The sequence below is a fragment of the Nomascus leucogenys genome, chromosome 10, assembly GCF_006542625.1.
Source record: "Nomascus leucogenys isolate Asia chromosome 10, Asia_NLE_v1, whole genome shotgun sequence".
In the NCBI taxonomy this organism is placed as follows: domain Eukaryota; kingdom Metazoa; phylum Chordata; class Mammalia; order Primates; family Hylobatidae; genus Nomascus; species Nomascus leucogenys.
The window spans coordinates 22,490,036-22,514,042 of NC_044390.1; the positions used below are offsets into that span (position 1 = coordinate 22,490,036).

Below are 24,007 nucleotides of genomic sequence, written 5' to 3' on the forward strand. Positions count from 1 at the left end.
CACAACCTTGTAAAACTCCCCTCTAGCCCCTGCCTCTTTGCAAACGGCAGACAGCCTTCCCTCCGCTGTCTTGCCCATTGCTCCCTTGCAATGTATCTCCCTCGTTTCTCTAAATAAAGCTGCCTTTCTAAACTCATTAATGTCTTGGTAAATTCCTTTACCACCCGCAAGCCAGCCTCAGAGAGTCGTTGACTATGACAAAATGTAAGTTACCTTAAAAGCAATATACAATTGACCCTTGAACAATGTGAGGGTTAGAGGGGCCAACCCTCATGCAGGGTTGTACATATAACTTTTGTATGTACATATAACTTTTGACTCCTCCAAAACTTAACTACTAATAGCCCGTGTTTGTGTGCATAAATTTTGATAAATTTTAACTTTTTATAATAAACTTGTGTATAACTTATGGCAGTAAATGATGGACTAGTATTTACATATATTTTATGTATTTATGACACATCTAACTTAAAAAAAAGTTATTCAATATATCCAGGCTATGAAGTTTGTCTGCATGTTTTTTTTTAAATTGTTGCAAATCTCCAAAAATTTTTCCAATTTATTGAAAAAAAAAAAAACTGTGTATGAGTAGACCTGCACAGTTCAAACTTGTGTTGTTCAAGGGTCAACTAATCTTATTTATTTCGAAATAAATAAATAAAAAGCTGGCCCGGCGCGGAGGCTCACGCCTATAACCCCAGCACTTTGGGAGCCCGAGGCAGGTGGGTCATGAGGTCAGGAATTCGAGACCAGCCTGGGCAATATGGTGAAACCCCATCTCTACGGAAAATACAAAAATTAGCCAGGCGTGGTGGCACGCACCTGTAGTCTCAGGTATTCGGGAGGCTGAGGCAGAACAATTGCTTGAATCCAGAAGGCGGAGGTTGCAGTGAGCCGAGATTGCGCCACTGCACTCCAGCCTGGGTGACAGAGCGAGACTCCATCTCAAAAATAATAAATAAATAATAAAAAAGCAAAGCAGCACATATATGTAGATATAGCTGAAATTATCTCACGTGGCCTTTAATGCCAAAGAATTTGAGTATTTTAATTTTTATTGCTCCTGAGACTATCAGGCAAAACAAATAGCTCTAATGATGATTTCTACTAAGTGACATACAAAAGTAGAATAAAAGCCTGAGAGATTTTGGAGATTCCTGTGCCACTTAGTGACAGCAAGTAGAATAATCATAAGACTGGTACTAGAAAACAAATGCATATTTGGAGTGGAAGGGAGATCCTTAAAAATGAACTATCAGATTCATTATGCTTCAGAGTAAAAATAATACAATGATAACTATTAGCTCCAGACTGATAAATCATAACGTTTAGGTACAGCAACTTCATATAAAGGCTTAGCTGAATATATGGTAGTGATTAAACTTCCTTCTATATTTTCATCCAATATTTCAGTAGCATGATATATGTGGTATTATGTCTTCCCTTTGTCATAGAACAAATTTAGCAACTTGCATTATATATATATCCATAATAATTATTCAATCAGATTAACAGGAAAAATTACCATTTGTTCCGAACTAGCTCCAACCTAAACATGCCTGTGCAGTAATTATAATAAACAAACAAACAAACAAAAAAACCCAAATATTGGTCAGCTTCCAAAATGGAAGTAACTCTTCTCTGGAGAAGGTCAAATGAATGAAAAAGAAGTCTTAGCTCTAAATAATAATAGCAAAAGGCCCATGGAAACACACTGCATTACATTTCCAGATAAACTACACTGACATCATTTAGCCTAGGGTATGGGACTTTTTCTGTGGAACCTCCACTACTTCCACAACTGGAGTTTTATGTAGCCTAATTAACTTTGGCTAGACACAGAAGTCTGGCTCAGTGCTCTCATGCCGTAGCCAAAATAAAGGTTTTCTGTATCAAGAATTACTGTCAGAGGCTCCAATATCCTTCCTTCTCTCCTACTAACCTGAATCTGGAAAATAAGCTAACAGCCAAGTAACTTTTACTACAATTTAAGTCAATATTAATTTCATTGGCTCACAAAACTGAAAAATATTTGGCTTAAATAAAAAGGACAAAAAGAAACGAAATAAGCATGTGCACACAACTATAGAACCCACACAACTTTAGAAACAGCTATAAAACCATCTGAAATACCATATTAATGGAAATGTTATTCCTTCTTTTCTCTCTTAATGCATGCCCAATTTTAAATTCATGGCATTTGCCCTAGGTAACAAAGTTCAAACAAGGAATAAATCACAATTTTAAGCAGAGCAATTCAAACTCATCTTGTGTTTAGTATTTTAATTGGACATGACATTGGTATGAAATTTCCATATATTTTAAAGAGATGTCACTTGGGTCCAACTATATTTAAACATGGAGGCTACAATGACTCTAATACAAAACTATTCCCCAGGATACCCCGAAATTTTTGTATTAGAAGTATAATGTAGGATCTAAAACTGTCAGTAGCCTAAAACTGAAGTCTTCTGTTCATGACCTATCATGCCTAATAATAAAATTCTGTTTAAGCACTAAAATTAAACTAGTATCCAAAGATAGTTTCTAAAAATAAGTTATAAAAAGAGGATGGGGGGATAAGTAGTTATTGAGTAACTAAATAACTTGTAACTTACTAGGTAACTAAGTAGTCAAGTTACTTTTCCAATCTCCAATCAGTTTAATCACATACACCAAATGGGAAAAAACTCCACACTTAAAATTATTTAATGTGGACAGAAAATTAATGACAGTTCAGAAAACCTTGAAGTTATATTCAATTCTACCGTTTAGTAGTGAAATGACTTTTGGGGATGTTCCTCAAACCTTTGAAGCTCAGAATCTTCGTTTATAAAAAGGGGATAATACTCCCTAAGGGTTGTTATCAAGCTTCTATTAAATATCACATGTCAAGCACAGGCACTGAAGAGACGCACGCCCCTCTTGTGCCCATCTCCCCATCTAGGATTTTGGAAGATTACTGTGTATTCACTCTATAATCATGCCACCCTCATTCATTTTTTTTTCAGCACAGATCACTGAGGATTAAAGCAATACCTAGCTTGAAGAAATAAGTCTCAATATATGTGTTGACCAAATGAAGGGATTAATGAGGGAATGAGTACTGGCGGGGAGGGAGGGAACAAAAACATTTAAAAGCCATGTCCCCAGCCCTTAAATAACTTATAAAGGAAAAGGCACATAGGTACAGGGATAGTAACCAATACATTGAAATGGCAGGTACTGAAGAAATAAAAAGTAAAAACTCACCCCCTGCCCCGTATCTAGTGTCAAAAGACAGACACATATGTATGTGTCATTCTATTTGGAAGTGCCCTATTATGAAGATACTGAGACTGGTACTAATGAAGTATAGAGAAAAAAACAAAAAAGTAACTGCTTAAGAAAGTCAGGCAAGACTTCACAGAAGAAGTAAAATCTGAACAGGCAAAGAGAGGAAAAGGACATTTTTGGCAGAAAAATAAAAGAGGATTTGATCTATAGAATGTGCCAAAGCATTCTGGGAAACCTTAAATCCGTTTGAACTTTTCTAAATACTGCAAATATTACACAAATTCTTAAAGAAAAACTTTAAAAAAAGTACTGAGTGAATCATTTCACTGACTGTAATAAAAGTACTAATAATCAATATTTTTCTAATATATCTTGTAAACATATAAGTCTTATATAAAATCCTACTCTCCAGTCTAAGTCTAATATAGTTGCATTTCATTTTTACATATTTTGCCTTTGGCCAGTTTTGATGAAAGAGTGAAAACACCACTCAATTTCGATTCCTCTTCTCTTTAGACTAGCAGCCAATTCCATTTTATAATATATTTAAAGCATTCAGAAGTCAAAATGTGTGGTATTTTCTACCTTTGCAAATTCTATGTTAAGCCAGTGGGCTGTTACCAGGCCAAGAAACCCCAAATTAGACAAAAGCTATCCATAGGGATCAGAAATTTGCCAAATGTCATAATTTAGAAAGAAGCTGTTAAAGATGGTTGTGGGGTTTTGGCACTGTGAGTTTCAGCCATTCCATAATAGGGTTTGTATTTCATCTAATCAGCAAGTCGGAAACTATAAAAGTCTTGGTAGGGGGGATTAAAAATTTGGATTGTAGTATAGGAGTCTTTCCTTTCCTTCCATATGGTTTGGTAAATTAAAACTTCTAAATCTGAAAAAAAAAAAAGCCTCCTGAAAAGAATAAAACAGCCTTTAAAATCATATTTTTGGTACAGGAAGCCTAAGTATTCAGGCTTGAAAAATTTTTTTAGAAAGGTCACATGGTTTCTATATCCAGTGCCATGGTCTAAGCATATAAAGAATCATGGAAATTTAAGTTTAATTTTTTTTTCTTTTCTAACTTTTTTTTGGGGGGGTGCGGGTGGGCAATGAACCAGACATCTGAAACTTTTAGATTTTTTTTTAAAGGTCGCCATTTATCAATCTAGTTTAGGTATATTAATTTAATACTTATGTGGAGTTGTGTGAATCACCACACATCAAAAAGAATCATCAGTACAGAAATGGGAAAAGGTTTTCTTAGGGTAAAACAACTTTTCCCAGGTGATTAAACTAGAAATATCTGTAAATAGCAGAAATAAAGACAGTAATCTTCAATTCTTAGTTATTGTTCTTTCCCTTCCTTTGTTCCTTCTCTGCCATTTGGACCCCACATTGATTTCTTTCATAATTCCCTCTTCTACATTCTTTTATGTCCTCATTTTCTGTTCGCATATAAGAAGATTTCATTACCTTCATTTTCCTATCTTCCAAATGAAAATCGTGTTGCTATCATATCTTTAAACTCTATAAGCTCTTTCTTGCTTTTTTTGGTTTCTTCTTTTCATGGCATCCTGCTTCATAAAATGCTATATATTTCTATCTCTTTCTAAGGATTATTATTCTTTTAAAGATTTCTTCATTTCCTTAGAGTTCCTTCTCCTAATAATTTGTTTTAGTTCCAGTCTTTTTAATTTGTGTCTTTCCTGATATGATTGATGATCCTTGGTTACCCATTGATGTTTAAGAATGAGTTAATTAATAAAAGCTGAATCGAATTCCTAAGACACAGACAGGCATTCCAGATGGAATAGATTCACTGTGCTGTGTCTGGTTTGGGAGCCAGTCATTTACAGGGGACCTCTAAATGTAGGTATTTGAAAATCTTTTCCTTACTGTGATTTAGTTTCCCTGGATCAGATTTCAACAATTTCTTGAGAGGTAAGGTGTAAGCAAAAAGGGTGGGCTGAAGGAAATGGGGTAAACCCTGTGCTGCTGGTATTCTGCATGGGATAGGAGAGGGGTATTAAGGATCTGAGTACTCCATGGGAAGACCCTCAGTCAGTCCTCTTTTCACTCCCCTCCTCATTCTGCCTTCAACTGTGCAAGCTGTTCTTGAATCCTGAACTTCTCTTTATTTACTTGTTCTACCTCTTAAGGGCCCCTTTCCCTTGCCTCGAAGGCAGGTGCCTAGTTGCTGGCATTTGTGGGCAAAGGGGAGAGACCTGAATACTCCATTCATTGGCTGCAATTTACTATCCCATTTTATGTCCCTTAACTGACTCTTCTGTGTCAGCTGCCTCCATGTCTTGAGCCTCTCCAGGTTTCTTTGACGTAAGCCAGATTTCTTTTCATTGTTATCCCATTCCAAAGTTTAGATTTTCATTTCCTTCTCCCAGGCAAGTCAGTTATATACTTTCAACTGCTTTCTGAGTTGCAAAAATCAGCTGTAATCTCTTATCCACTGAAATCTCTCTTCCCATTCCTATTGTTCCTTTATAGTATTCCCTTAATATTTTATTCATTAAAAGCTTAGTCTGATTTGCCCACATGATCACCAATTTCTTTGCCCAGTACTTTTATGCACCTCACTCCAGCATTCCTTCTAGATTTGTGTTCTTTTGAAGAACATCTCCAGTAACTTCTTCAGCAAAAGTTTTTAGTAGACTAAATTTTATTTAATTTATTGGCTTGGGAATTCCAGGGTCACGTAGGTAAATTCAAAACCCAAAGCTTGGTAAAGAAAGGACAGGAGCAACAAATTCCCAGCAGATACTTTGTTCACTCTCCATCCAGATCCCATTCTGAGATAGGCAAACATTCACGCTGCCTTCTTATACTTGTGGACAAACTTATGTTGTCCTTTCAAGGCAGGTATGAATTTCCCTGCCTTATTTAGCATTTAATTCCTGCTCTTCCATTGGTCCAAAGTGTTGTTTCCTATTCTAGAAATAATGAAAACAAACAAACAAAAACCACCTTCTCACTGGTTTCCACAATCAGTAAATAATTCCAGATGAGCTGCAGGATCAGCCTGCTGTTCACTGCTCTGGTATTCAGTTACCACTTCATTTCTAGCTCCTAGGAACTTATCTTACTACTCATGCTCAGTTTAGTGTTAAAAACATATCTGCTATATTTTATTAAGTAGATCTAAATATTTTTGGTGGGATGTTTTCTGGTTACTTAGTCTACCTATATGATTTCTTTTTTTTTTTTTTTTTGAGATGGAGTCTCACTCTGTTGCCCAGGCTGGAGTGTAGTGGCATGATCTCAGCTCACTGCAACCTTGGCCTTCTGGGTTCAAGTGATTTTCCTGCCTCAGCCTCCTGAGTAGCTGGGATAACAGGGACGCATTACCACCCTTGGCTAATTTTTGTATTTTTAGTAGAGATGGAGCTTTGCCGTGTTGGCCAGGCTGGTCTTGAACTCCTGACCTCAGGTGATCTGCTTGCCTTGGCCTCCTAAAGTGTTACATGATTTCTTGAAGAGTATTTTAGTGGTATTTTAGAATGGATATTTGACAACTGTAAGTGTTATCTTCTGTGGAAAGTAGAATGTTATTATTTTTGAAGTAATACAAAAATACTTTTCAATGAATTCACTTAGGAATCACCGTCCTGATCATTTGCTCTATGTTTTTCGAATACTCATTTATTTTTATGAATATTGAAGAGAAATTAGGTACTATAACTAAAATAATACAGATATTTGATTCAGACTAGGATTGAAGCCTAGTTCTATCACTTATTGTCTATGTGAGCTCAGAAAACTTACTTAAACTTTTAAACAATTCACTATTGTGTAAAATAAAGACATTACTATTACTTTGAAATATATGAAATTACCATTTTTATAGGTCATAGTGGTACAATACTAGTAATTTTTTATGCTCCATACTCATGTCACTTTCATGGAATGGTGGGCTCCAAGGGTGCTTGTCACATAGTAAGAGGCCATCGGATAGCCTCACTTCTCTTACAGAATGATTTCAATTAGAAGGAATTTCAGCACACAGAATTTTATACAATGTTGGCTATTTACAAGAATCAGATTTAGTTCTAAGTATAGCCAATTTGGGGCTAACACTGGTTTGTAGAACATAATATTTATGCAAATATCATTATTAGAACAAATTCATTATGTAATTCCATATTTGGGATTCTCCATTTATATTTTTCAAAGTTACATCAAGGATCACGGCACCTCACATCTGTTTGTTTTTTTAATTTTTTAATTCTTTTAAAAATTTTCTATAGGTGCATAATAGGTGTATATATTTATGGGATACAGGAGATGTTTTGATACAGGGATGATACGGACATCTCACATCTTATCTAGACCAAACCTCATAGGCAAAGTAACACATTTTTCTATATTTTCTGTACAGGGTTCAAAGTTAGTATCACCACCATTACATCCCTAATAGCTGAGATAACTGGCTGTAAAACAGTACCTCAAACCTCATCTGTCCCAGCCTTCGTGGAGAAAACCAAGTTTTAAAGACCAAGGAAGGCAGTTACTCACTGTTAGAGCTAGCAGCTTCCCATAGGTGAGATGAGCAGGGATGTGATCAGTCTTGGATCTCAGTGATTCCATATACCAATGCTCTGCTTCAGGGAGTTTGCTTAAACGCATATATGCTTCACCTGGGAAAGAGAATTAATCATGAAGATCAAAGGGAGGATACAGCTTTTCCACATTATTTGCAACAGCATCATCATTATCATACTGCGTGGAATTTCAGATGCTGTGGGAAGTACTTTCATTCATGTTCTCATCTGATTCCCAAAGAAGTCATCATGATTCCCATTTTACAGATGAAAAATCATGTGTTTGGAAAATGAAGTAAAATGGCTCAAGTAAAAAATTTAGTAAGTAGTAAAGCTTTGATTTTTAACATAGAACATCTGATTCCCAGATATATGTCCTTTATCATCATTTCTTTTCCTTTTTGAGAGCTGTTTGTTCTGTATTCTTTTGTTTTTTTATTCATATTCATTTATTCCTTTAGAAATTCAAGTATTTATAGAATAATCAAGTGGAAAGCCTTATAAAGGAACTATAAGAAAAAAGTGTGAGATCCTATCCACAAATGACTTACCTTTTTGAGAAAGAGTAATTGAAAGAGTTAAAAATATATTTAGATTAAACACTGCTGCTGATTTTTTTAAAGAAACTATTTGAATTTTATATGTTAACAAGTAAATGAAGGCCAGGATAGGGGGCTCATGCCTGTAATCCCAGCACTTTGGGAGGCCAAGGCAGGCGGATAGCTTGAGTCTAGGAGTTGGAGACCAGCCTGGGCAACATGGTGAAACTCCATCTCTGAAAAAAAATTAGGTGGGTGTGGTGTCATGCACCTGTAGACTCAGCTACTCAGGAGGCTGAGGCAGGAGGATCACCTGAGTGGGGGAGATCAAGGCTACGGTGAACCCTGATAGCACTACTGCACTCAAGCCTGGGTGAAAGAGTGAGACCCTGCCTCAAACAATAAAAATATTTTATTTAAATAATTAAAATTATGATTAATAAAATTAACTAAGTAAATAAAATTTACCAGTTTCATTTGGAAAATCCAATAAACAGATGACAATTATCAAGCATGCCCAGCACTACACACAACATGAGTGTGAGGCATTTTGGCCACGAGTCATTGCTCTAATATATATTTTAGCTACCAAAGAGCATTTAACTAACAGCAAAGCAGGATAAAGAAGTTGGAAATAAAGCCAAAAGTATACAAGCTGCCTATGAATTATCATTCCCCTTTCCCTTATATGATTATATAGTGAACAAAATATTCAACTGATGCAAAAATTGTATTTTAAGATAATTTATATATTTAAGTTAAATATTGTAGTTTTACTAAGCACTGCAAATGTAGAGACACTACTCAGTTTCTGAGACCAAGCAGTAAACTGGTAACTTGCATTATTTTCCAGACAGACCTTTATATATAAGCATAAGTAATCATAATCATGACAGCTTTTTCTTTTAGAGGCGTAATCAGAGGCTTTTTGTAAATGAATTACCTACATTGGATGTACATTTTTTGCTTCAAAGGAAGAACTCATTCCTTTTTGTTTTAATCATATTCAACTTGTATTACTATGGTATTGTAAATATGAATATGTTTGATGAAGTGAATTGGTTTGAGTCTCTTGATCTTTTGAATGCCCTTTGCTTTGCTGGATAGTGAAAAATATTGGTGACAAATAATACATAGTATGCATAAAAATATACATTTTTACCCACTCACACATATCTATGTGTTTCTAGTTCAATGAACAATCCTTAAACTCTATTATCATAAAAATGATAATTGAAAAATGTTTGATTTTTTTCCCTGAAAATTTAAAACATATCTGCACTTAAGCAGTTGGTGAAATTAAATTATATGTCTAAGGAAAGACAAAAGAAATACTGAAGCAAAGATGAAAGACTGGAATAAAATACACAAAAATGCTTGTAGTTGTTAAAATGATAGATTAGAAATTGTTTTTTTAATTTCCATAAATTTCTATAATTTTATTGTTTTTATTTTCATATCTCTATAAAAACTAACACGCTGTCAGATGGATTTTTTCTTGCCATATTGAACTAACAAATGTTTCCAAATAAAGGAAATAATAATTTTTATTAGGAAAAGTGAATCACTTCATATTAAAACAACACTATATATAATTTATATAACAGAAAAGGTACACAAACCCTAAAATACTGAAAAATGTAAAGCAATTAATGATAAAACATATCTATATATTTATCTCTTAAATGGATTATAAAGCCAGATGGAATATGGGCCTAAATTACAGGTCCCATACAAAATCAACCTGAAATTCACTTTGGCTCTTCAAGTGCTTATAGGCCAGTTTAAAAAAGTTGTACAACCATTGTATTTAATATAGCTTCTACTTTTCATATAAAAATTTAATTGAGTTTTAGAATAACAGTAGGTCTTCCGTACAGAAAAAGCATGTGAAGATAACCCCAATTCCTGAGCACTTTTGAAACAGAAATCTTCATTATTTTGTTAATATCTAAAATTTATTTCAGAAAGTATACTTGCTTTTTTTCCAAGTCAGAAAGCTATCATTATTAAAATCTATTTTAAATGAAATATTATTACTTTGCTCAATAATTAATGACTGGTCCATTTTTTTCAGTAAGAACTCCTAAGTGACTTAATAATTTGTAAAGCTTTGAGATAAGAAAATATTAAAGGGCTATAAATGAGTAATGTAATATATCATGCATCTTCGCAAGTATATGAAAACTGATAAATAGCCTACTCTGGTACCACTTATTACAACTTTGAAGAACTTCATGTAACCATTCATTGTGTCTTAATAATAACAATGATGACTATGATAATAATAATTGAGTGTTTACTATGGATTACAGTAACAAGTTACAGGTGACAAATGTCTGACTTATGTTCACCCACTCCTCTTACTCCACATGTTCGGGCATGTAGAATTTTTTCTCACTTAGCCTCCCAAAGTGGCCTTAACACATTGCCCCACTCAATCACTACCAATTGATCAAAGTAGGTTTGCAAGATGAAACAGTTTTTCAATTTAATATATATAATAGTTGCTTTATAAACATCTCTCATTGCTTACCAAGGAATGTCACTATTTGGATTTTATAGATGGAAAAAATTGAGAAGCAGTGTGGCTAAATTATACACTCAAAATCATGAATATGTAACATGGTGAAACTGCAATTTAAACTCAGGACTACCCGACCTTAACTCATTGCCTTCACCAGCTAATAGAAAATAGTCATAAACTTTCCAAATCCCCAGCTCAAGTGAGAATTATGCTGTTTCTCACTCATAGAAAATTATTTTCTAGCTTGTGATACATCAGCCAGCCCATTCATTTCACTTTGCCTTGGGCTTATCTATTGAATTAAGAGAATAAGGAAGAGCAATGGTAATCTATGACTGACCTTTAAAACTGCTTTCTACGCATATGTAATTCAATTCTTAAGAGGGAAATATGTGACACTTTAGTTCTAAGTCTAGAATATGTACTTTAGTTCTAAGGCTAACTTAACACAAAAAGGGTGCTTATAAATGTTAATAAAATCAAGATGCAAAACCTAAAATGCAAAAAAAAATGATTGTGGATAACTTAAATATGTTAAAAAAGGTAACTCAATAAAGATTTAAGCAACAAACACTATTAAGAACAAGTACTTGGAATATCCCTGACACTGGCAAGGTTAAGAGCTTTACATTTCTCATTTCCAATCCTCGTTAGAGGGTGGAATACCCATTTTATGAATGAAGGCAAAGGCTCAGGAATGATCAGTGACTTGCAGAAGGACAGTTAATAATCCTATCCTAAAATGATTAAATAGCTTCCCATTGCATCAAGCTGCCTGCCATATAAAATTTATTATTTACTGAGTACCTACTAATATCTTAAATATAATATTTTCTACCTTTACATTATCCCTACACTGTTATTATCAGTCTCATTTTACAAATGAACTATACTTCAGAGAGCTTAACAAACTCACTCAAGATTTAAAAAAAAAAGCAAATGTCAAATTCAGGATTCAGATTAGAGTTTTCTCTGGCTCTTTCCACCATACCATTCTACACAAATACTATCAAAAGTCTTCAGAGAGGGAATAAAATATTTAATAACTGCAAAAAGTACCATCAGTGCATTTAGTTTTAGGACAGAGTGGTACATATGGGATCCTACAAGCTTGGTTAAAGTGCTGAAATCATAAAAATTCCATAAAGGAAATGGCCACAGGAAAAGAAAGTTCAATAAATTCAATAAGGAAGGAAACAAAGATACTTGGTCGAGAATAGGACAGGGGATAAGGGTTAAGTCATATTCTCTGGTACCGTAATTTTTCTTAACTTACAATAATAGAAAAAAATGTTTATGGTGCCCAGGAGGAAAGAAACAACGATGACTATTTTCCTTTCTCATTCTGTAAGAAATGACATAATAAAGGTACTTTCATAAGAATGAGGAGATTTGCTGTGCGATGATAGAATGATCAGGTTCATCATCCATATTTATTTCCAATTCACTCACAGACAAAAGGAATTTGGATGTCTCCAGGTTGGCTTCAGACAGACATAAACCGGTTTCAGATGTAGAACAAATAATGTCACTCTCTCTCCCTAAAAAGCCCCAGGTCTAAATAACCCAGGCAAAGGCTAACTCCTTAAGGAAAGAATGTTGGGTTGTTGATGATGTAATAGTCTACATCTCACTGACTCTTATGTTTCAAATTACTGGACAGCTCCTGCTTGCAGATAAAGAATAGAGCACGTAGTGGGAATTATTATTAAGACGGTATAGATTTCCTAATTTTTAAAGAAACTTATGTGACCACTGTTAAGAAAAGTAATTATCCCTTCCTCAACTCCTACAGTAATTGTTAAATGCCTTCTTAAAAAACTTTTGAACATATATCTTGCACATCAATCCAGGTTAATGAACATGAATAATGCATATGATGGTATACATAAAGGTTAAGTAGATTATCATTTGTTCCTACTTACAATCTAGTGACAAAGAAATAATTTATCGGTGTTCCCCAAAGTTTGCTTGTAGGTGCAAATGAAACAAAAACAACAAAAACCTTTTGAAAAATGTGGTATGTATGAATTTGATTTAATCTGTGTTAAAAATGTGGTAACACAGACATCGTGCTTCGGAATGAAGAAAAATATTAAGTGAGTGATACCTCAGATAGTAAGTGGCTACGGGCAAAATTATGACACTGATAGAGTGATGCGTACGTGACTGACATGAGGACAACAACCAATTGCATACACCAAGCTATAACTCAAAAAATTATATAAGTTTTATAACTTTCTTTATTAAAAAGCTGCCAGATAAGCTCATGGGGGGAAAAGCCTATTTTTCTAAAGGACTCACACAAATTACAATTTTTTGTTCTAGTCTCTAAAGAACAGGGACATTTACAAAATGGTCCCAACTGATTTCTAGCAGGCTTCCAGCCCCTAATACACTGAAAGCATCTCATTGCCAGTACTGCTAATTTTAGGATGCTTTGCTAGAAAAGCAGGCATTTTTACCTTAATCTACCTAATTTCTAGTCTCTCCACGGAGTTTGAGAACTTAGCTGGTTGCTAAGGTATTCATTCCATTTTTAAGTAATTCTTATTTTCCTTCTAAGATATCAGGTTTATTTTTGGTGGTTTTTATAATGAATTTATTTTATGTGCTGGTCATTTTTCTTTTAATGAGCACTTTTAGCAATTTTAAGGTTTGCTATGATAAGTTCCCTTTTATAGGTTACTATTAATTTGTTCCTTAGGAACTAATTTGGCAACATAATTTTAAAATAAAATAAGTTCACTTTAATTAATTAATTGATGAACTTGGTTTATCTACCTATTGAAATTATTCATAATTATGATCCAGCACTGAGTTATGAATTACATACCAAAATAACAAGACGGTTATAGAACATCAAGAAGATTTAACTCAAATAAGACTACCTCAAGACATGTCCTAATCAAATTCTCAAAGGTCAAAGATAAAGAAAGGATCCTAAAAGCAGCAAGAGAAAATAAACAAATAACATACAATGGAGCTCTAATATGTGAGGCAGCAGACTTTTCAGTGGAGGCTGGGAGTGGCATGACATATTTAAAGTGCTGAAGGAAAACAAACAAACAAATTTGTATCCTAGAATAGTAGACCCAGTGAAAATATCCTTCAAACATGAAGGAGAAATAGACTGTCCCAGACAAAAGCTGAGGCATTTAATCAATACCAGACTTGTCCTATAAGAAATGCTAAAGGGAGTCCTTCAATCTGAAAGAAAAATGACCTTTATAAGCAATAAGAAATCATTTGAAAGTACAAAACTCACTGGTAGTAGTAAGTATGAAGAAAAACACAGAATATTATAAAATTGCAATTGTGATACATAATTAGGTGGTACATAATTACTCATATCTTGAGTTGAAAGATTGAAAAATGAACCAATCGAAACAGATAACTACAACAACTATTCAAGACATACACAGTATAAGACATAAACAGAAAGAATTAAAAGTTAAAAAGCAGGAGGGTGAAATTTAAGGTGTAGAGTTATTCATTTTCTAGTTTCTTGTTTATTAATCTTTCTCTCTCAGTGATAAGTTGTCATCAGTTTAAAATAATGGGTTATGAACTATTATTTGCAAGCTTCATTGTAACCTCAAACTAAAATCATATAAAAGATATACAAAAAATAAAAAGCAAGAAATTAAAACATACAACCAGAGAAAATCACCTTCACTAAAAGACAGGAAGGAAGTAAAAAAAGAAGACCACAAAATGACCAGCAAACAACAAAATGGCAAGAGTAAGTCATTATTTATAAATAATAATATTGAATACAAATGGACTAAATTCTCCAATAAAAACACTGAGTGGCTGAATAAAAAGAAAAAAAAAAGACCTAACAATCTGTTGCATACAAGAAACACACTTTACCTATAAAGACACACACAGACTGAAACTAAAGGGATGGAAAAAGTACTCCATGCAAATGGAAAGCAAAAAAGAGCAGGAGCAGCTATACTTACACTAGACAAAACAGATTTCAAGACAAAAACTATAAAAAGAGACAAGGAGGGTCATTATATAATGATACATGTGTCAATTCAGCAAGAGGATATAACAATTGTAAATATATACGCACCCAACTCTGGAGAACCCAGATATATAAACCAAGTATTATTAGGGCTAGAGAGATAGACCCCAATACAATAATAGCTGAAGGCTTCAAACCTAATTTTCTGCATTGGGCAGATCATCCAAATAGAAAGTCAACAAAGAAAGACGACTTAATTGGCACTATAGAGCAAATGGATCTAATAGATATTTACAGAACATTTCTTCCAATGGCTGCAGAATACACATTTTTCACCTCAGTACATGGATCATTTTCAAGAATAGACCATATATTATGCCACAAAGCAGTCTTAGAAAAACTAAAAAAACCTTAAATTATATCAAGTATATTCTCTGATCACAATGGAATAAAACTAGAAATCAATAATGAGAGAAATTTTGAAAATCACACACACACACACACACACACACATACACACACACACACACGGAAATTAAACATACATACCAAAATAGTATTTTAGATGGCTTGGTTTTGAATTCTTATTTTGCCATTAATAGCTGTATGTTTTAGAAAAATAAGTGATTTCACAGGTCCTCACTTTTATCATTTACAACATGAAGGGCTAAGAATAAATAACTCCATAATCTCCAAAATGGATAATCATTTGTAGGTTCACCAGTGCTCAGATATTTATATACATTCATTTCATAAAGAGGTAAAAATATCCTAGTTGGTTTAAAATATCCCATCTCATTCTTAATTTTTAGTTGATCTATTCAAGATTGGCTGCATCTAGATCAAGTCTTGGTTATTCCATTTAATAGTTATAATTCTGTTTTCTAATTGTAAACATTATACCTGTTCATTGAAGAAAGCCTGAAAGATCATAATTTTATAAGACTGAAAGAATTATATCACCCATAGATAGCCACTGGCAAATTTTGATGTGTTTTCCAAGAATTTGAATTACATATTGAAAAAAATCAATTATATAGCAAAATATTTTGCTAGTTTTAAGCATCTAGGTTCCTTCCAGTGTTTTGTTATTTTAAATAAAACTATGCCAATTTTCCCAAAATTCAGTTTTCTCATTCAAAATCAGTATTCAGTTTGTTGTCTATTCAAATTCCCCTCCCAATATTTTATGTAAGTACTGCACTTCCACAATTATCATTGTATTTTTTAATTATCTTTTTAAAACACATCTCTTATTATAACCTCAAAATAAATGTATAGAAGAATTCTTGGACTATCTTTTACACAAAATACTAGTAAAGTATCTTTTATACACAAAACATTCCTTTCTATATCATGGAGATATGTATATTTTCTAATTATATAGTTTCGTTATTAAAATGAATTATGTATTCCACATGAAATATACCTTGCTATGTGGTATGAGACAAGTATCTGATGTTATTCTTTCCCAAACATTTACTCAATTGTCTAGATTGACTATTACACAAATTTCCTTCCCTGACCAATATTTAATTTCACATTTATTATCTACAACAACCTTAAATAATTTGATATTATTTCCAGGGTCTCCACTTTGTCCTATTGGTCTGGTTTTCTTTTCTCATGGGTACAATATTGCTCTAATCACTTCATCTAATATTTGAGTATCTAGTAGAACAAACAAGTCTCACCCTTTACTCTTCATTAAGACTTTCTTGGCTATATTTTACTGTTGGAGAATCATTTTGTCAAGTTTTTGATAAAATTCTTTTCAGAATGTTTATTGCTATTAAATTAAAATCTATGAATAAATTTGAGAAAAAGACAATTTTTACAAAATTGAGTTTCCCCATTCGAGAATAGTATTCAATTCTTGATTTATTCAAACTCCCTCTCCCACTTTTTATGTACTGTGGAACCTAGCTAGGTAAGCAATTAGAATCTTTCTGCTACAAAACTACACTATGAGATGCATGGAAGCAGACACAAAATCTTTTATATATTTTTCTGTCTTCCACCTTAAGCCCAGAAAGCTTTGGCTCCACAGAGTCCTCGATAAATAGCTGACAAATAATTGATCACATTATGTATCTACTTGAATTTAGATGTTTTTTTTTTTTTTACTAAGTATGCCCTTGAAGAGAAATTTCCAGATAATTCTTTTTTTCTAGAACCTGCAGTCTGATGGAGCCATAGGACATAAGGGTGATCATATTAAGAGTTTAACTTGCTGTAATTTTAATCATCATTTTTTACTTCACAGTGTTTAGAAGCATTAGAAACACTACTAGAAACATTAGCGAGTCTGCCTTTTTAAAATGTATTTATGCCACAAACCTGATGTAACTTTTAGCAGTCAAATTTCGTGAATCTTTTGTATCTCCATCCTAGTACTTTTGTCATCTTATTCTTATAAAAATAACACCCTCTAGTTGCCCCAGATACACTGCTTCTGATTGGAAATCCTTTGGCGGCTACGGTACAGTAGTATTGAAAGTAAAATGTAATATTATCTGAGTCTTAAGTTGAGAAAAGTTAGGAAAAGGTTCAATATACAACTCTTCAAGTCCTATAGCATTAAACTTAAGGGGAAACTCTTGAAGTCTGAAAGTGTGGCTTTAAACCAAACACGGGAAATATAGGGTAAAAAATACATGTTTCATTAAGGAATAACACCAATTGTTAAGAAGTAGGTTAAACTTCAGTGAAACTTTTACAAGTTCCTAATTTCTAATATAAGGTCATATACTGGAAACATCAGATGTTCCATCAAACTTCAACTTGAAAAAAAGCCAGAATTCTGTCTGTGTACATATTTCTCTATTTGCAACTAGGGATCCTGAAGTTCTCCAGACTAATCAATTTCCTTTATATTTTCAAGGAAATAAATCACTAAAATAATCAATCCACAAATGTCAAAGCCAATTCTATTAAATGCTCAGAATTTTCAAAAAGTATAGAGTGAGATTGTGTGTGCGCATGCGCATGTGTGAGTGTGGTGTGTGTGATTCTTCACGAGTATGTTGGGAGAGGCAAGGATCTTTTCCCCAAAAATATAATACTATCTTCAGGAAAATTAAAATGGAGTAAATAAAATGGCTTAATAAAACTGAGATAATTAGTAAACACTAGAAACATGCAAAGAAGAGCTAAATTGCATTATTATTTTTTAAAAAAGAAAGGTTTATACCAGAGAAAGGAAAAAAGAATGCGTGAATACTGTACTAGCCTGGAAGGAACAAATGAAAATAGTATTCAGAGAAACAGGAATTGTATAGTTGCAGGAAAACAATAAAAGAAAAAGCACTCTCCTATGAGTCAAAAGAGTATAATGGAAGGCTTTTCAACTCCACACAGATCTTTTTAGGAATACATTCCATGTGTACTCCTGAGTCAAGCACTGTATCTCCATAATAGGCAATGAATAATTTATTTATATTATAAATTGCTATATTAATGTTAATTACTAAGGCATAGCACACATTGAAAAATTCATCCAACTTTTAATGAATACTTGAAAATAAGATTCTAGAATAATCCACAAAAATTCCATTCCCATAATTAACATGTTGGCAAAAATGATGCATTCCAGAACAAAACTCTGCATGTTCTATTTTCATTCTTTGTTTAATTTGAATACAGCAACGGTTATTGCTTCTCAGCCTTCTGGCTAAGAGCAAGTGAATATGGTGATGGCTTCTATCAGTGTAGATAAAATTAAAACTAAATGACAGCTCTTTGGAAGAGTTAAATGAGATTTTTATGTAGAAAACAATTTTCCCTTACTCATTAGGAAAATCAGACTTGAGTACACAGCAAAATACGTACAATTACTAATGTATTGAATTTTCAACCTAATTTATATTTCATGTGTTAAGGCTCTCAACACAATGCCCCAAAATATGGCACTTTGGCATGCTAAATGCTTTGAACTAAAAGATATTAGGCCGACAAAGCCTTCTAGTATCTACCATGGAAACAAAGCCTTTCTGAATTCCTCCTGTCCTCCTGTCTCCCATGTCTCTGTCTTCCCTGAAACAAGTCATAGATAGATACTCTTCCCCTAAGTCAATCACAGAAATTAGAACTCTTCTCCGCCACAGCAGGGCATAAAATCTAGAAAGGTCACTCTTTCTCTCTCCTGTCTCCCTTGAAGATCCTCATTCCAAAGGGGTGCTGCACCATACCTTGAGGGAAGGAATGCTACAAAGAGAGGCCGAAAAGAATCTGAACAGACAGATCTTGCTGGGGTTCGCCACTCAGTGGATTACACTAGATCATACCCTTTTGTCCAATCACATTTCTACAAGGCTGTCCATGCTTCATCAAACCTATGCATGAAATAGATGGTTTTCTCTAGGTCTTTCATCTTCATTTCTGAAGCCTCCTCTATCATGTAAAACTTTGATTAAATAAATTCATTATGCTTTTGTCAAGTTAACCTGTCTTGTTATAGGAGTCTTGGCCATGACCCTTATGATGACTGAGGATAGGTATCACATCTTTCTACCCCTACAGTTGCCTATTCTAAATATGTGCAAGACTATCTTCTCATTTCCTTGACATTGATTTTCAAGATTGTATCCTTCACACAAACTTATCTTCTTCCACATGACTATGTCTATTTCATCTAACTGATGTCATTGTCAGCATCATTTAGAATGTTAAGATTTTGAAATCCAGTTAAGGAATTTTCCAGGTGTAACATAAAATCACAATTTTCTAAATAAAATCCAACCTATATTTGCTACTGAGTAAAAATTTTACTCCACATGTATTGTCCCAATTAAAGATTACAATACATACTTTTTTTTCATTTATTTATATTAAAGTCTCAGAAAACATTTGTGTGTGTCCATGGGTGTGGGTGTGTAGAGATGGAGTCTCTCCATGTTGACCAGGCTGGTCTCCAACTCCTGGGCTCAAGCAATCCTCTCACCTCAGCCTCCCATGGTGCTGGGATTACAGGCATGAGCCACCGTGCCCAGCCTTAAAACAGATTTTTTTGAGCAGAACACATTGAAACTATTGGGAATCAGAGAATAAGGAGGATATAATTAGGTATTAATTTGAGTATATTCGTACCCTTATAATTCAATTTAAATATAAAGTTTTTAAGCTTTGATCTTTTTCTTTACCACAAAACTGGCAGGAGGATGAATTAATGTAACAGGTGGGCTCTTGTGGTTTTAATAGCAATGAAATATAATCAACTGTCTCATATCATATTTCCAGGAAAGCAAGTGACATTTAGACCTACACATGATCCTTAGGCAATCCTACTATAGGCATTAAAGTGTTCAAACTCCCCGTAGGGGCTATATATCTTCTGGCCCTGGGTTTAATTGAAACTTTAAACAAAATATATTACCTACTTAATGCAGCTGAACTGGATGCTAGCCTTTGTAGTGTACAGACTAATGCCTAGCAAATTAGCATCTGTAACCATAGTACATAATGTAGAGTTTATATATAGTGTAAAATGAAGAAAAATATATTTTAAAAACTGCACTTTTTAATGAGAAATAAACTTTTAGGAGAAAAAATTATAGATTTTTGCTCATAAATTGTATATATTCATTATTTTTGATACATAGGCAAACATTCATGATTTCCTTATCTTGTTAACTATATAATCTTCAGAGTATACTTCTAAAATCTCTCAAGTCTATATTTTGCCTTTCTGGACTGGCAAACTCTATATACCAGGCATTGGTCTCCTGGTTGTATCCTTTCTGATAATGGAAAAATGAAATGAAATAAAGAGACTTATCTTAAAAATCAGAGGTTCATATTGTTTTCGGATTTCATAGATTAATGACTAATCCAGTTATATGGTCATATTCATATTTGTAGGATTGCCTCATTGATTTTCAAGAGCGCCAGTGGAAGCAATCATAGGAAAATCACCAGAACTCAAAATAGGGGAAGCAGGTGGTATAAAAAGCTTAACGCTACTGGAGTGTTAATGCTTCCACACTTGAAAGATGTGAAAGTTCAAAACTCACACAGTTAAAAACCATCTCTTTCACAGTCAGCATGCTAAATGCCTTGAGCAATCCACTTAAGAACAACTAAACACAGGAGAAAACATTAAGCATGTAAACCATCATGTCAAAAATTTACTCTGAATATCCCCACTTTAAATATATTCCGAAACAAGGTGAGGTAAACACACACACACATACAAACACAGAAGAATCCAACAAAAATAAATGATTCAGTTAGACACAAGCCACACAGAAGGCTGAGAAAGAAACAGACTTCCTTTATACTCCTTCTGCTGACTGAACTCAGAACATAATGTACAGACCTAAAGTAGAATTTGAATTTACAAGCGAGAATGTTTGCATTGTTTTCAGAAGGTGATTTGTCAGTTCTTCTCACCTAAATAATAGTTTAAAAAACTAAACATGACTTGTAGCTATTTATGACACTTAACTCTTTCATACCACAAGTTTCTTTCTCAAAAATACAATTCTAAAATTCACACAAGCTTTTTATACAAAAAATTGCTCTAATAAATTCATTTTTGTTTCCTATTCATTGTTTTTCTTCCTCGTTCTCTGTGAATGGCCCAATAAACTTGGGAAAATATCTCATAATTAAAGAGTCGCTGTAAAGAATTAAAAATTAAATCAAAATGTTCCTCTTTATTGAAGATATGGGGAGAAAACATTTTTTCAATTTCAAATCTGTATAAGTAAAAGGTTTATTAAATAAAGGATGACGGAGGAAAATACATTTTCCAATATCGAGCTGGGACTAAAAACTAAAAGGGATATATAAAACAAGAGATTATCATAAGAGAATCAGAACAGTACAATGAAAATAAAGGCAAATAAGATAATAAAAAGCAATGGGCCATTATCACACATTTCTCCTGGAAAAAAGAATCTCTCCCTAAGATAAATGCATATTGCTCATCATAAACACTTTTTAGAGAACAGGAAATTATGAATATGTATTTCTTAAGTATCACATAAGAAATTAAAAAGCTTGAGTTTCTCTTGTTTGTTTTCTTTGGTCTAGTCAACACAGCACAGCCTACATAGCTACAGACAAAATATTTTCAAGGTTAGAGTAATAGTATTCCATTTTATTTATAGGCATTTAATTATTACAGAGAGGCCCTAAAGACCTCTGGACCAACTGTGAAATCTCCCAGAAAGTTCTTTGAGAGAAGGAACTAGATTAACTATTTACATTTCATATGTCTGCTGCCTCTGTGCTGTCCCAGCACTTGTGACTTAATGTTTTTTTTTTTTTGCATACAGAGGTTATTCTAAACAGTTATTATAGACTGAAATGACAAGACGGTTACCCTAGGCTCTCTCTTACTCCGTATAATACATTATGCCCTTTTGTTCTCGAGATATATTACCATGATGAAATGATGTAAATTGCTTGTATAATTAAACCCAACAATTACTCTGCATTGAGAAAGCCAAGTCATTTTATTTTAAATAGTAAATAGGCTTAAAACGACCTCTGGGATTGGAAGAGCTCAAACAGATAAAAATAATTGGACACTGCAGCCTAATTTAGTTTCCTATAATCCCTTAGGATTATTCAAAAGCAATGCTTAAGTACAGATAATAGGAGAAAGAAACAATTGTAAAGAAAGAAAAGAGAAACTGAGGGTGTTCAGAAATTATCCTGCATTAAAAAATTTTTAAATATCTACTATATTCAATGTACTTTGTAGCTGTTTTATTCTTTATAGTAAAACTGTAGAGGTTTTTATATATTTAATTTTTGCTAATTTTTAAGTTCAAAGGAAAACTATTTTGACATAGTAAAAAATATGAGTTTAGGTAACACAGAAGGACTAAGCAGAAAAAGCATTTGGATTTAAGTCAGGAAACTATACTCCTGGTTTTAATACAAACTGTAAATCTGAACTTTATAAGATTTGGGGGAGTGTTAATTTTTTTCTTACAAAAGAGATTATTTTATAAAGGCTTTTAAGATATGAGTCTTCCATCTTTAACATTCTATGATTCTAAAATAAATCTGTAACTTCAGAAGAAGAGAAATTGCGGTGCAATAAATGCCTCTGAGCAATAGAATACAGAATAATTTTGGTTAGGTCTAGATGAAAAATAAAACATGACAGAAAAAGAAAAAAACTCTAACCTACATAAGACAATCTTAATTTGGAGGAAGCACTCTATTAATGAAACCAAGTTAACTGGCAATAACAAAATACACTCTTTTACTTTTGGTTAATATAGCTAATGGTAAGAGAAGGATTTTGACTGTAATTACTGAGAGAAAAAGGGAAATGAGCCTGGAGAGAAAATACAGTAATTCCAAATAGGATAGAACTAAACAGAATCTCCACTGAACTGTGGTGACTACCGAGGCCATAATGATGACAAAAATCTTCTCTATGAAGTAGTCATATTCACATTGCTAAATACAAAAACAGTGACAGAGAATACAATCAACTTTCAGAGTTTAAAAGCCTAAGGAAATGATGATAATTACAATGGAAAGTCCTGTTATAAAACACTTACTAGGTTAGGTAGTTGGACCAATATGTTTTACCTTTTTTATCATTTTAATCAATCCTCAAACTGATACTACTATTACCAAAATCTTATAAAAGGGAAACTGAGGCTTCTTTTAAGTAATTTGCCCAAGGATGCTCAGGGAGAAAGTATCAAAGCCATAATTTGAACCGAGGATATCTGACTTCAGGGATATGGTGAATCTCAATTTAATCTAACCTGTTTTCTCAAGAGGAAATGAGGTCCACAGAATTAAGTCACACAACTGGCTAGGAGCAATTTAACACATATTTTGTGATTTGTTCTCTTAATATTTCATGTATTCTCATATCTTCCTAATTATATGCACCTAAGGAAAATTTTAGCTTTTGTTTATAAAATACTATTTATTATCTGTTTATGTTTTTTATGTATGTTTGTAATTCACCTAATTCAAGATGGGGAGGTGTTCTCAATTATTGTTACTCAAACATCTTGGTCCCATAAAATTGAAGAGGATAAATGGGAATAGGCTTTTAAACATTTAAAAAAATTACTTATAAGCTGCCATAATAAAATAAATGATTAGTTTTAAAATATGGAAAATTTAAGTTGGGGAATTAATCAAACTTGTTATTTTCTGT

General features: G+C 33.3%; 1 protein-coding gene across 2 annotated transcripts in view; it reads right to left on the reverse strand.

Annotated features, from left to right (window-relative positions):
* TMTC2 (transmembrane O-mannosyltransferase targeting cadherins 2) overlaps positions 1–24,007 on the reverse strand; it is a 449,619-nt gene that overhangs the window by 141,806 nt on the left and 283,806 nt on the right. For both annotated transcript variants that reach the window (XM_030819895.1, XM_003259608.4), the window contains one exon: positions 7,798–7,919. In XM_030819895.1, coding sequence (XP_030675755.1) covers positions 7,798–7,919 — 122 coding nt within the window. The remainder of the gene's footprint in view (positions 1–7,797; positions 7,920–24,007) is intronic.